Source organism: Populus trichocarpa, chromosome 14 (assembly GCF_000002775.5).
Source record: "Populus trichocarpa isolate Nisqually-1 chromosome 14, P.trichocarpa_v4.1, whole genome shotgun sequence".
NCBI lineage: Eukaryota > Viridiplantae > Streptophyta > Magnoliopsida > Malpighiales > Salicaceae > Populus > Populus trichocarpa.
In genome coordinates this window covers 10774205-10787801 of record NC_037298.2, presented here as the reverse complement: position 1 = coordinate 10787801, position 13597 = coordinate 10774205, and the positions used below count along the sequence as shown (strand labels likewise).

The 13597-nt window shown below is 35.8% G+C and overlaps 2 protein-coding genes across 2 annotated transcripts; one reads left to right on the top strand and one right to left on the bottom strand.

Moving 5' to 3' along the window:
- On the top strand, window positions 1-8916 carry LOC7468501 (aconitate hydratase, cytoplasmic). Its single transcript, XM_002321090.4, has 20 exons — window positions 1-541; window positions 834-938; window positions 1057-1217; window positions 1298-1390; window positions 1619-1804; window positions 2039-2200; window positions 2686-2830; window positions 2926-3068; window positions 3154-3210; window positions 3328-3407; window positions 3555-3630; window positions 4535-4720; window positions 4909-4976; window positions 5113-5231; window positions 5375-5496; window positions 6175-6273; window positions 6373-6852; window positions 7226-7324; window positions 7457-7699; window positions 8461-8916. The coding sequence occupies exons 1-20, from the start codon at window positions 235-237 to the stop codon at window positions 8527-8529; spliced, it is 3000 nt and encodes a 999-aa protein (XP_002321126.2). The 5' UTR covers window positions 1-234; the 3' UTR covers window positions 8530-8916.
- A 3201-nt stretch (window positions 8917-12117) lies between these two features.
- LOC7462054 (uncharacterized) lies at window positions 12118-13098 on the bottom strand. Its single transcript, XM_002320424.3, has one exon. The coding sequence runs from the start codon at window positions 12935-12937 to the stop codon at window positions 12491-12493; it is 447 nt and encodes a 148-aa protein (XP_002320460.1). The 5' UTR covers window positions 12938-13098; the 3' UTR covers window positions 12118-12490.
- Between the last annotated feature and the right edge of the window lie 499 nt (window positions 13099-13597).

The window sequence follows — 13597 nt, the reverse complement described above, 5'->3', positions numbered from 1 at the left end:
AGAATTGAGTTATAATAATCAACTCTCCATGCAAGTCTCCTTTCTTCCCGGGCCGAGTTCTGAACCAGTATTTTAACGTTATAGAAGAGAGCGGCACGCAGACGTAGGTCTCCCTGTTGCTCGCCACACGCCTCTCCCAAATCATCATCATCATCAATCAAAATATTTGTTGCTAGCTTCCTTTCTCTCTGCAATCTAAACCTTATCTCTTGTACTTTTTTATGTGAAATCATCATGTATACAACAAGCTCAAGCTCGGCCTCGGCCTCAGCCTCTGCAATTCTTAGAGCTTCTAGGGCTAGGTTTTCTCCTTCAGTCTCTAGAACTTCCCTTCTCTCTCCTCCTAAATTTACTCCTCCTTCTTTGACCAATAATAATCAGCTCCGATCTCTTAGCTTCTCTTCCGCTGTTCGATCCCTCCGCTGCTCCTACCGTCGTTGGAGCCACGGTGTAGATTGGCGCTCTCCTGCTACTCTTCGCCACCAGATCAGAGCCGTCGCTCCTTTTGTCGAACGCTTCCAGCGAAAGATCGCTACTATGGGTACTCTTGATTCTCATTTTCTCAAATAATAATTTTGGATTGTTTCTCGGTTTCTGTAATTTTTTTTAAGCTATTGGATTGCTTTGCTATTTAGAGGAAATCATTTGCCTTTTTAAGTGTTTGGGAAATGATTATTATTTTATTTTTAGGTAGAAACTTGATGTCATTTTCATGTCTGTTGTAATCGGGTGGTTGCTTTCTCAGTACTGAAGGGAGTGGGTCCTTTTCTTTAGAACCTGCTTTAATTATTAATTATTAATGATCAAATAGTAACACTAATTGATTTCTTCAGCTCCTGAACATCCTTTCAAGGGAATTTTCACCAGCCTCCCCAAGCCAGGAGGCGGCGAGTTTGGAAAATTCTATAGTTTGCCTGCTCTTAATGATCCAAGGATCGGTAATCTCTACAACATTTTTGTGCTTCTTTTCATTTGGCTTGTCAAAATTACGTTAACTTATTAAGATAACCATGACCATGCGTGACCTGTGACGTGTGTTTCTGGTGTCGATGGCAGATAAGCTGCCCTATTCTATCAGAATCCTTTTGGAATCTGCTATTCGTAATTGTGACAACTTCCAAGTTACAAAGGATGATGTTGAAAAAATCATTGATTGGGAAAACACATCTCCGAAACAAGTTGAAATTCCGTTCAAGCCTGCTCGTGTTCTTTTGCAGGTATGTCATAATCTTCAGAAGGTAGACACTGTTTTTACTGTCATACTACTTTGTGTTTTAATCTGTATCTTTTGTTTCAGGATTTTACTGGAGTACCAGCTGTTGTTGATCTTGCTTCTATGCGTGATGCCATGGGCCAACTCGGCGGTGATTCCAACAAGATCAATCCTTTGGTGTGTGTCTTCCTTTTCTTGCTATTTGCTTTGAGCAAGGTCACCATGACCTGTAATTATCAGTTTCTGTTTCAAAACCAGCAGTAAAACACTTTTTCTGGACAGGCCTAGTAAATTTCGCTGCCTATATCTTCTTTTGGAAAGCTGTCACTGCCCTTTGCTGTTTTCTGTCTGAACTCTTCTTGTTCATTGTTCCTGATCAAATGTCTGAAACTACTTTGTTTGCAGGTTCCTGTTGATCTTGTCATTGATCATTCAGTTCAAGTTGACGTGGCAAGATCAGAAAATGCAGTGCAGGCAAACATGGAGCTTGAGTTTAAGAGGAACAAGGAGAGATTTGCTTTTCTTAAATGGGGGTCCACTGCTTTCCAAAATATGCTTGTGGTTCCTCCAGGTTCTGGTATTGTGCATCAGGTATAGTACGTAAGGATTGTGCATTACATTTTCTGAGATTTGACATATTGGCATATAACTCTCACTTTCAGTAGCAAGCTGGTTATGTTCCTGTTTGCATGTTCTTTACAGTTCATATAATTGCTTATTTCATTTGATAAATAAAAGATCAGATTAAGCATCCTATTTATCTCTTATTGGTGTACTGTGGCTGTTGGGGTTTTGAATGAGTTTCCATGCTAACTTAAATTTCAGGTGAATCTTGAATATCTTGGACGTGTTGTTTTCAACACTGACGGTGTACTCTACCCTGATAGTGTGGTCGGAACTGATTCTCATACAACCATGATTGATGGTTTAGGAGTTGCTGGCTGGGGAGTTGGAGGTATTGAAGCAGAGGCTACAATGCTTGGCCAGGTAGTTAGTGCTGACTATATCATGGTTAAATAATATTTGTCCAATGTCAACATTAAAACTTTTTACGGGATAACTAGTATGTCATTTTTCAACCATGGTTTTATTATAGTAGAGTATGAATGCAAAAGCAAAGAATTTGCATTATGCTAGTGTAAATTCTGAACTTGTTTTGTTGTGGGATGTCTATAATTCTTAACTAGTATATATCAGCGTTATGTGGTTGAAGTTTACTCTCAAGTACAATTTTCTCCTATTATGTCAGTGCTACTAATTTAGCATTTTTAGGGATGCTTATTCTTTCTAGTTATGTAATGTTTCTTTTAATATTCAAGGTGTATTTGTTTTGCTTTTACATAGTACACATACAGGGTTGGTAATGGCATTGGTGCTTTGGGATGCTATTCATTTCCCACTATCTGATATAAGTGCAGAGGATCTTTGTGCTATGGTTTTGTTGCTAACATTACACTTCCTCAAATTGGCAGCCCATGAGCATGGTGTTGCCTGGTGTTGTTGGGTTCAAGTTAAATGGAAAGTTACGCAATGGTGTCACAGCTACTGACTTGGTTTTGACAGTGACTCAAATGCTGAGGAAGCATGGTGTTGTCGGAAAATTTGTTGAGTTTTACGGTAATTTGAGTTTCATGGACCTCAATTGACTCGACTTTCAATTGCTACTCTCCTATATTTGTTGGATGAGGTTTTCACATTGTCCATGTCTGCAGGTGATGGAATGGGTGAGCTATCATTAGCGGACAGAGCTACTATTGCTAACATGTCTCCCGAGTATGGTGCAACCATGGGGTTTTTCCCAGTGGATCATGTTACGTTACAATATCTCAAATTGACTGGAAGGAGTGACGAAACTGTAAGTCCCATTGTTTTCTTCAATGCATAGTTTTTTGCAACTTGAAATCTAAAAAGGATGCTAGTTGACTGGTCTCTTGTATTAGGTGGCGAGGATAGAAGCATATCTCCGTGCAAACAAAATGTTTGTTGACTATGATGAGGTAGGAGCTTTTTTCTCATTGTTCATCATTCTTCTGAGCACTCGATATAATCTGCTATACTTTGTTATTCATATGCAACTATGTAATTATTAACTTTTCCCATGCCAATTAATTCAGCCCCAAGCAGAAAGAGTGTACTCATCCTATCTACAGCTTGACCTGGCGGATGTTGAACCCTGTGTTTCTGGACCAAAGAGGTGTGTGCTTTTTACTTGCATTAATGCCCACTCATCCACACTACCTCACACACTGATGCTGTGTAGCTCATTTTCAATGATCTCAATGCAAATGTAATATATTTCCTTCTGATTTATTGCTCATCAAAGCATTATTATTCCTTGCAGACCACATGATCGGGTTCCATTAAGAGAAATGAAGGCTGATTGGCATTCTTGTCTCAGTAACAAAGTTGGATTTAAGGTCAGTTATAAATCGTTTCATCCAGTGTGGGTAACTTGTATTCATAATCTTTGGTTCAATTAAACGATCTGGTTGTGGTGAATTTGCTGTTTCATAATATTTAATAATTTGCTGTTTCCCGTCCTTAATGTGGTGAATTGAGTCAAGGAAGTTCATGCTATTTCATATCATATAGATTTTATGTAATCAGTATCTGGTTCTAATGATAGACTTTGTGACTTCCATACAAATTGGCTGAGAAATAGGCAGCAGCTTTATGTTTTTCCCTGAACAGTCAATGTTGGTCACCATCCTTATTAATGTTGCTCAAATTTCATCTTGGCTAGATTTAAATGAAAGTTATTGATTACCTTTAGCTATTTCAAGTACACTGCTATAATGAAATTTCCGTATCACCTCCATAACATCTACCAGTAATAGCACTGCCTTTTACTGGCCATTATTTTCATCAGTACCAGTTCTGTTCCATCTTCCATCAGCTGTTGATTACACTGGCCATAACGAGTGCTCTAACTTCTGTTGTTGTTGCTCCTTCAACCTTAAGGAATATTAAGCCTCTACCAATCAGTCTACCCAAACAATTGCTGTTAGATCTCAGCCCTGCCTCCACCATAGGTTCTATGATGTCCACCCCACCTCCCTTCCCCCAACTTGTTTATGTGTGTGGACAAAAGGGTAGTGTATTGGGGATGTGGGTGAATTACCACCATTTACATTTTGTGTAGGAAATGATAATTTGCATTAGATAATGAACCTAATGTATCCAATCTTAATATGATTAAGGGGATTCTGACCTATCTTGGAAGCTTCTTTTTTTTTTTGGTTGGGATGATAGCCACATTTCTGTACTTCATCTGTTTATTGCTTTTCTACAAATTATCTTCCTAATTTGATATGAACACAGGGCTTTGCTGTGCCGAAAGAGGCACAGGACAAAGTGGCAAAGTTCTCATTCCATGGACAGCCAGCAGAGCTGAAGCATGGTAGTGTCGTGATTGCTGCAATCACAAGCTGTACCAATACATCAAATCCCAGTGTCATGCTAGGTGCTGCTCTTGTTGCTAAGAAGGCTTGTGAACTTGGTTTAAAGGTTAGGCATGCATAAACTTGGTGTACTTCTTAAATCTGTACCCCTCCCGCTATAACCATCCAATCCCCCCCCCCCCCCCCCCCCCCCCCATCTCATCCATCTGGCACAAGCATTTTTATTCCTAAGAATGTGAAAGCTACTGTAGTGTTGAATTATTCTGTAACAATCACTTCTCAATTATTCACCAGGTCAAACCATGGATAAAAACAAGTCTTGCCCCAGGCTCTGGTGTTGTTACAAAATATTTACAGAAAAGGTATTTCCTGTTATTTACTGAATAATTTGATTTGTTTTAAAATAATCTAATGTAACTTCCTTTTGATTTTTCCATACCTGAGGAAAAGATCAGCTAATAATGGTTTTATTTATTTTATTTCTTTTGTATTTTGTAGCGGGCTGCAAAAGTATTTTAATGAGCAGGGTTTCCATATTGTTGGATATGGCTGCACAACATGTATTGGAAATTCTGGGGATTTGGATGAATCTGTTGCTTCTGCTATTTCAGAAAATGGTAAGTTTGAGATTATATTCAAACTGTGATGTAGATAATGGATGATGAGTCATACTCGAGCGCATTTGGGTATTAAATAATCAGTTCTCTGACAGCTTCTGTATCCTTTCATTTCTGATTACTTCCTTGCTTTTTCTATACAGACATTCTTGCAGCTGCTGTGCTTTCTGGTAACCGGAATTTTGAGGGCCGTGTTCACCCCTTGACAAGAGCCAACTATCTTGCTTCACCTCCTTTAGTGGTAGCCTATGCCCTTGCTGGCACGGTATGTTTATCTCTTAGAGTGTGCTTTTTATGTAGTCAAAGGAGTACATGTAAACCTTATTTCAGAGAGTTCATGGAGAGAGGAACGGAAGTTGATAGTTAAAGGGGATTAAGTTTTGACCTTGGTAGGAGTTGGCTAAAATGTTTCGAGTAGCAGAGGTCTTTTTCAATGTTTTTTCTCCCTTCCTCAAATTTATACCATGCATCACTTACATTTAGTGTTGTGCCCCCACTGACATGTATTTTTAAATATTGCTCAAGGTTTATTTTTGTCCTCTCCGAGGTCCACTAGTAGACTTTTAACTTCCACCAAACACTCTTTAACCTTCCACGCCTTTATACTCTTTACACCCTTACCACTTTACCCTTAAACGTTTCACCCTAGTTCTTTGCACGCCATGTGAAATTCAGTTTAGCTGCCCCAAGTTCCCAACTTTTGTCTCTGTGATGCTATTGAATAAGGATTATTAAGCACATTTTTGTTTTGAAAATAAGTGTGGGATAGTGAAGGGTTTTTTCTGCCCAAATCCTAATTTACATAACACCATAATTTTAAGTTGAACATTTTGCATTATGTTTGCTTTATGAGTATCCAGGTTATTTGCAGTGGTTCCATTGGAAATTTCATTCTTATTGTTGCTGCTCTTCATCAATAAGGTGACATGAAAATGTTTTCCAGGTTGACATTGACTTTGACAAGGAGCCAATTGGAACGGGGAAGGACGGTAAGAGTGTCTATTTTAAAGATATCTGGCCAACAACAGAGGAAGTTGCAGAGGTAGACATTGTCAATTTTTGGATATTATAACACAGTTTTTTAATATGAAGTATAACTGCTGGTATGGAGTGAAATTTACTTGGGATGCATACTGTTCAGGTCGTTCAATCCAGTGTGTTGCCTGATATGTTCAAAAGTACATATGAGGCTATCACAAAGGGCAATCCCATGTGGAATGAACTAACTGTACCAGCTGCAACTTCCTATGCATGGGACCCGAACTCAACCTATATTCATGAGCCCCCATACTTCAAGAACATGACCCTGAATCCTCCTGGAGCCCATGGGGTGAAAGATGCATACTGTTTGCTTAACTTTGGTGATAGTATCACGACAGATCACATTTCCCCGGCAGGAAGCATCCACAGAGACAGTCCTGCTGCAAAATTCCTCCTTGAGCGCGGGGTGGATCCCAAAGACTTCAACTCTTATGGAAGTCGTCGCGGAAACGATGAAGTGATGGCTAGGGGAACCTTTGCCAATATTCGCCTTGTTAACAAACTTTTGAATGGGGAAGTGGGACCCAAGACTGTCCATATTCCTACAGGCGAGAAACTCTATGTGTTTGATGCAGCAATGGTAAGTCTCTTGGTATTAGATGTTACACAATTTCCCATCCTGACTTATTCCCCCTAAATTCCAGACCTCCATTGTCAGTATCATTCATTTGTAGTTTACTTTATGCCAACAAAAGCAATAATTGAGGAGCTCTAGACTGCAGATGCCTTTTGTATAAAAGTGCCCTATGAATTTTCTGATAGTTTAAGTGTATTTGCTTTGTTGTTTTATACACCAAAGCATTTTTTAATTGTCAAAGACATGATATTAGTTCCGTGATCTGAAGTGGTTTCCTGTAATTATCTGTGCCAAAATATCCTTTTCTGCAAAATCCCATGTTTTGACCTTAGATTTATGATTTCTAATCTTCAATGTGATCAATCTACTATTTCAGAGGTACAAGAGTGCTGGATATGACACCATTGTTTTGGCTGGAGCTGAGTATGGAAGTGGAAGCTCCAGAGATTGGGCTGCCAAGGGTCCCATGTTATTGGTGAGTCTTTACATTCATCATTTCAGCTTGAATAGGTTGCTACCCATCCAACTCTGTTTTAAATATCAACTGTGATCATCGACTGTGGATTGACCCTTGCACAAACTTTCTTACGGGCTTCATCTTTTGTAGGGAGTTAAAGCAGTGATTGCCAAGAGTTTTGAGAGAATTCATCGCAGTAATTTAGTGGGAATGGGAATTATTCCACTCTGTTTCAAGGATGGCCAGGATGCAGACACACTAGGATTGACTGGCCATGAGCGCTATTCTATTGACCTTCCAAGTAACATCGGTGAGATAAGACCTGGCCAAGATGTGACTGTCACGACTGACAATGGGAAATCCTTCATATGCACAGTTCGCTTCGACACTGAGGTGATTCACTCTTTCTTAAGCTCTATATTATTTGAAATTCATGTTTGATTATGGTGAAACATGGGGATTGCTCAAGTTTTTCATGGAAATTGAGGAAGTGATTTAGGAAATATGTTCGTTCACTTTATTCAAGGTTTATGAACAACATGGACAAAATATCAATAGTACCTTTGCTCATGCATGGTATTGGCAATCCACTAAAACGTTGCGGATCGTGGAAATATTTGCCACTCTAGGAATATCAAAACAGAACTATTTGACCCTACCAAACTTTATCATAATCTTTTATACTAAAGCACCCGACTCTGAATAAAATCTCATCATTAAACTGGAGAGTTTTGGCCTCATTTACCTCGGCCTGTGTTTACGCATTGAACTGTAGAAGGGCTTGGAGCTAATAAAGTCTTTGCATGAAACAGATGGTAGGCTAAAATTGACCTTCGGGTCAGATTATACATGTGGCTGATGCATTTAGATAGCTGCTGCGTAGTAAAAGATTTTTTTAAAGTGCCACTTGGATGCTATTATATATCTACACGAGTAGGATTGAGTTGCCTTCTGCTGTCCTTTTTTGAGTGTGCATTATTGTGATGCTTATCATTAAAAGTTACATGGAAGTGGACACGCGGACCCTTTTTGCAATTGTTGAATGCCTGTGCTTTTTTATTTTCCATCCAGACCCTGTATTTTTTTCTTCTTAGTTCTTTGTTAGCGTTTCATCTGCTCATACATGAAAGCTGATTCCGTTGATTAAACTGCAGGTGGAATTGGCTTATTTCAATCACGGAGGCATTCTTCCATACGCTATTAGGAATTTGATGAAGCAGTGATTACTCCATCACTGCCTGCGGCCTCCCTCCCTCCCTCCCTCCCTCCCTCCCTCTGAGAACTTTCAATTGTATAATGTGAGAGTGAAATAAAAATCTTAATAATAGGAAATGGGACAGGCATTTGTTTTGTCACTTTAATGCCTGACATGAATTGTCGGCCAAAGGATTACATCTAGCAATTTGATTCTTTTGTGTTGCTGATTGCTTGAAACCACCCCGGTGAATTTCATGGTTATCAGAACATCCTTTGAGAAAAAAAAAAAAAAAATTTGCTTCTGTCAATTTGCGCAGCGGATGCTGTAAGAGTTACAGTAGCATTTACTGTAATAAAAAAAATGTACATCATTATAAAAAATTATTGTCCTCTTAAGGGGAAGATGTTCTTTTTGTCGCGTTGACTCCGGCGAGCATAAAATAGAAGAATGAAGGTGAATTCATGCAAAGGAAAACCTAGCAAATTTGGTGCAGGATAACATCGTAATCTCTTTGTTGCTTGAACATTAGTTTAATTTTGTTAACTTGTTTGGAGACAAATATGTGGAATTGATAGTATTTCTATTATAATTTTTATTTTTGTAATAAAATACTGAATATGTAATTGAATTAAATTATACTGTTAAAAAAATATCTGTGAAAATAATTTGAATTCACAATATTGATTATTTTGCTCTTGGTTGTGGAGTCCACGCATATGCAAGATGAAGGATTTCCATGGAACTCACAACTGCCAGGCTTCATCTTATTTGGTTCTCCCATGAAACCAATTAGATGAGTTCAAACCCTAGAGGCAAATCCTTCCCAAATGTTTTGTTATGTCGGCTCATGGACAATTTTTACAGTTTTTTAGCATTTTCGATGAATTGTTCGTTTGAGCCTAAAATATCTCTTCCAACACAAAAAATATTACATTGTTAAAGAATTATTTTAATTTAAAAATTTAAATTATTAGATGATATTTTAAAATATAATTTATATTATTGTATAAAATACCTTTTTAAATAATAACTTTTTGAATTTAAAACTTGTATAAATTCATACTACTTTTTGTTTTTGCATTTATTTTATATTTAATTTTATTAGTTAAGAATAAAAATGATGAAAATTAAACTATCACTATTTAGTTAATAAAATTTTAATAAAAAATTCAAACTGTTACATAAAGTTAATTAAGTGAGCTGTAAAAGCCATAAGCATAAATAAGCATAAAGTGAGACTTAAAGCATCTAGAAAACTACAAGGATGAAGAACATTTTTTTCTGTCTTTAAAATGCTCTAAAAGCAAATGGGATAGGAGGATCTATTTAGTATTGTTGTAGTTTTTGTGATTATGATTTTAAAAAAATTATTTTATAAAATTATTTTAGATTAAGGTTAGTTTGATATTTATATATGTTTGGTTAAAACTGTGGTTGAAATTAATGTTAAATAAAAAATAGTTTAATGTGTTTTAGTTAAGAATGCTTTTTAAATTAAAATTATAAAATAAAAAAAATATATTAATATTAATAATTTTTAATTTAAATATTATAAATTTAACTATTGCTATTACGTACATCATAAAATAAATATTACTTATATCATCAGGAATAAAATTAGAATTGCGATCAAATCTGCAAATATAATAATTTTGTCAATAATTTGTATTTGCAACTGGAAATAGGCTAAGCCATCTGTACTACTTGAAAACAAAAACAAGAAAACACGTAAATATTTTTAGGAGAAACAATTCCTCACCAGATTGAAAGGTTCTACGAATTGCTTTTGAATAAACTAAAATGCATAAAACCAAAGAAAAAAAAATGCACAGATACCTTTGACCAGCTAATATCTGGGGCATATTTAATTTCCATTGTTGTTGGTAGAAAAAAACATCACCTTCGTCACAAACAATAAAATCTGGTGCAGCCATTCGAGAAGAAGACGATGAAAATGGCGCCAACTCTCTCTTGTTGGCTAAAGCTTCTTTTGAATGGAGATTTGGGAAGAGAGCTTTGAGCGATGCTAATGTCTCGTCACCTCCATATACTTCACCTGAAGCCACGTATAATTGAACGTACTTTCGAAACCCAGAGCTCTCAGCATAAGACCAACTTCCTCTGGTGTGAGAGCATCGTACTTTCTTGCCTGTGTTCTTTGTCAGGGTTGCTGGTCTGCATTACACATCAAAATAAATAAATCAACCATCCTTCGTAAACTGTTTGGGATACATAATGTGTTCTGAGAAACTACGAGAGGGCCCCACGAGCAAACTTTTTCACCTCTGGATCTCGTCAAGTTACATCCTGACTTGCAGTTGTGATGCGAATCACAGATTACTTCAATCGGTGGGGGTTAGAAAAAACACAAGGAAAGAGAGTGATTTTTATTTTGGGTTAAAAATATGGTTTGCGTTTTTAAGAGGATTTTTAGATTTTATTTTTTAATATTGAATTTGATTGAGAATTTGTTTTGATTTGTTTTTTATTGAGTTATCCTAATTTCATGATTAAAATTTGACATGTTAACCCGGATTGACTTGTGTTTTTCTTCCTTCTTTTTAATTAATTTTTCTTTCAATTTTATTCTTTAACATCATGTTTATTGAAAATTGGGTTTTAATATATATTTTTTTGATTTGTTTTCTACGATGTTATCACGGTCTTATAATTTAGATTGTAAATTTTATATATTAATCTGGGTTGATCCGGATCAATTCAATATAATATTGTTTTAATATTTGAAAAAAAAACAATATCATCTTAAATTTTTTTTAGTCAAACTAGTTTTTTCTCTTGATTGTCAAAGTGTCTTTTGAACTTGCTAAATTGATTACCGATATCTAAAAAACAAGATAAAAAAAGAAGAAAAAAAAATAAAAAACACACTAATGACTTGAAAATAATAATTGGAATAAACAGACGGTGAAAACAGAAGACCTTAAGTTGCAATAAAAAAACAAAAGGTTCGGTGTGAAAAAAATAAAAAAACACTATAAATAAACGGTTGAATCCATAGTGCAGTTGGATCTTAAAACAACATTCTATTTTTTTTTTTTTAAATTGTCGATGATCATCAATCATATGCAAGCTGGCCAATGTGCTCCGATCAATTTCATTTAACATTTCAAGTGTTGCTAAAGTATTTTTTTAATAAAAAAATAATTATAAACTCAAAATATAATATTTATTGTACCACATCTTTTTTAAAAATTAATACAATCATATATTAGATATATTATTTTAAAATATTAAAAATACAAAATATTATATTGATACAGGTTTATTTGTCAAATCTACAATTCAGGTAATGAGACTGTGATAACTTTATAAAAAATAAATTAAACTAAATTATGAAAATTATTTTTTAATTAATCCAAATTTTAAAAGACAAAAAAAATAAATTAATATAACTAGTGACATCTTATAAATTATTTTTGGACCTATTAAAAAAAATACAATTAAAAGAGATAAATCTTAAACGAATATATTCTTATTACTTTTAGTGGGTTATGGTTTTTTTTTTTAAAAAAAGAAAATTAGCTGGAAAATCGGAAAATGAAGGGTTAAAATGGAAATAGAAAAGAAAGTGGTTGTCTGTATGGCAAGCGAGATCCAGAAATCGAATAACATACAAAACTAGGAATGGATTGGAGTTTTCAGAACACTGAAAAGTTTGGAACACCGTAGGAATTCCAAGTCCACCATAGGTACGATTACAGGTAGAGTTCTGCAGCTGATGATTGATACTGTAATGGTAATTGACGCTTTACACTTGAAAATTGAAATATCTAATTATATTTATATGAACAATCTCTTGCAGAGCATGATCATCCCGTCAAAACTTATCATCATTTGCACCAGATTCTCAAAACAAGAAAGTACAAGATTCATGGTGATCATCAATATAGCCTCACCTTACCAAAATCATGATGTTCTTGCAAGGAGAAAGAGACTTAATGACAGGTTAGATGTACGTATATTCGTTAATGTTCCTCTGGAATGCTACCCAAACGCGGCTTCCAACTACCACACATGATACCTCCATCAGTACTGGCCGTGCCACCTTCATCAGGCCTGCTCCTCTCTCTCAACCTCAGAGCACTTACCAATTGCTCCACAGAAGAGTAGTTTATGTTCTTCCTAAAATTCAAGATTTGCTTTAACTCTTCTCTTGTAACCACCACTCTAATCCTCACAGCGCCACCACCTTTAGATGCCGTTTCATCACCCAGATCGCCATCTTTATCAACATTAACCGCCTCTTCATTTAATCTGAACCCCACCATCTTCGCCTTGCCACCTCGCTCTATCTTGGTCGACGGCACGAACGGTCTTGTAGTCTTTTCGATCATTTGATCTGCTTTGTGACTTCGTTGCTCAAACATGGCATTTTGTGATACAATCTTGCTGCTCGCCAAGCAGTTTCCCATGCTAATGAAACCAGAAAGAGTAAAGAAAAGGAGGAGGCCAGGGAGAAGAAAGAGTTAAAAGAGTAGCGAAAGCATAAATCAGTAGAGAGAAAGAGAGGAGGGGAAGCACATGAATAAATAGAAAGAAAGAAATTGGTATATTTTTTCTCTGCTAGAGACAAAACATCACTAAATATGAATATAATGCCTTTGATACCGTTTTAATTTCTTACTCTTGTATTTATTATTTTAATTTCCAAAAATTGGGTCATTCTTTCTTTTTCAAAGGATTCAGTTCAGTTTCAAGGTTTTAAATTCAAGTTATTCGCCATTGAATTTTTTAAATCATATTAGTTCTAGTTATAAAAATATTATAAACTCTAATCAGATGACTTAAGGTGGATTACAATAGCAAAATAACTATTCCCCCCTCCATCAAATCAAATGTAGCCTTGTTTAAAAGGATATTAGGGTCTTTTTCCTTGTTTTTATGAACAGGAGAAATACTAAAATGACCTTGGAACAAAAAAAAAAAAAAATCCTTTGTTCTAGGGGTGTTATTGGTTTTTTCCAATTTTAGTGGACAAGTGAATTACTAAAATGACCTTTAAGTTAACAATATCAAAGCTTTCAGTGAAGGAAGGGTTATTAATGTATTTTGAAGTTGATTTTATTTTCCTT

Excerpts from the sequence above, each read along its gene's own strand:
- LOC7462054 (XM_002320424.3), bottom strand. The coding sequence starts at position 12,937 with ATGGGAAACTGCTTGGCGAGCAGCAAGATTGTATCACAAAATGCCATG.
- LOC7468501 (XM_002321090.4), top strand. The coding sequence starts at position 235 with ATGTATACAACAAGCTCAAGCTCGGCCTCGGCCTCAGCCTCTGCAATT. Across the intron at positions 542-833 it reads GCGAAAGATCGCTACTATGG|CTCCTGAACATCCTTTCAAG; the intron begins GTACTCTTGATT and ends TGATTTCTTCAG. Across the intron at positions 1,218-1,297 it reads CTGCTCGTGTTCTTTTGCAG|GATTTTACTGGAGTACCAGC; the intron begins GTATGTCATAAT and ends CTTTTGTTTCAG.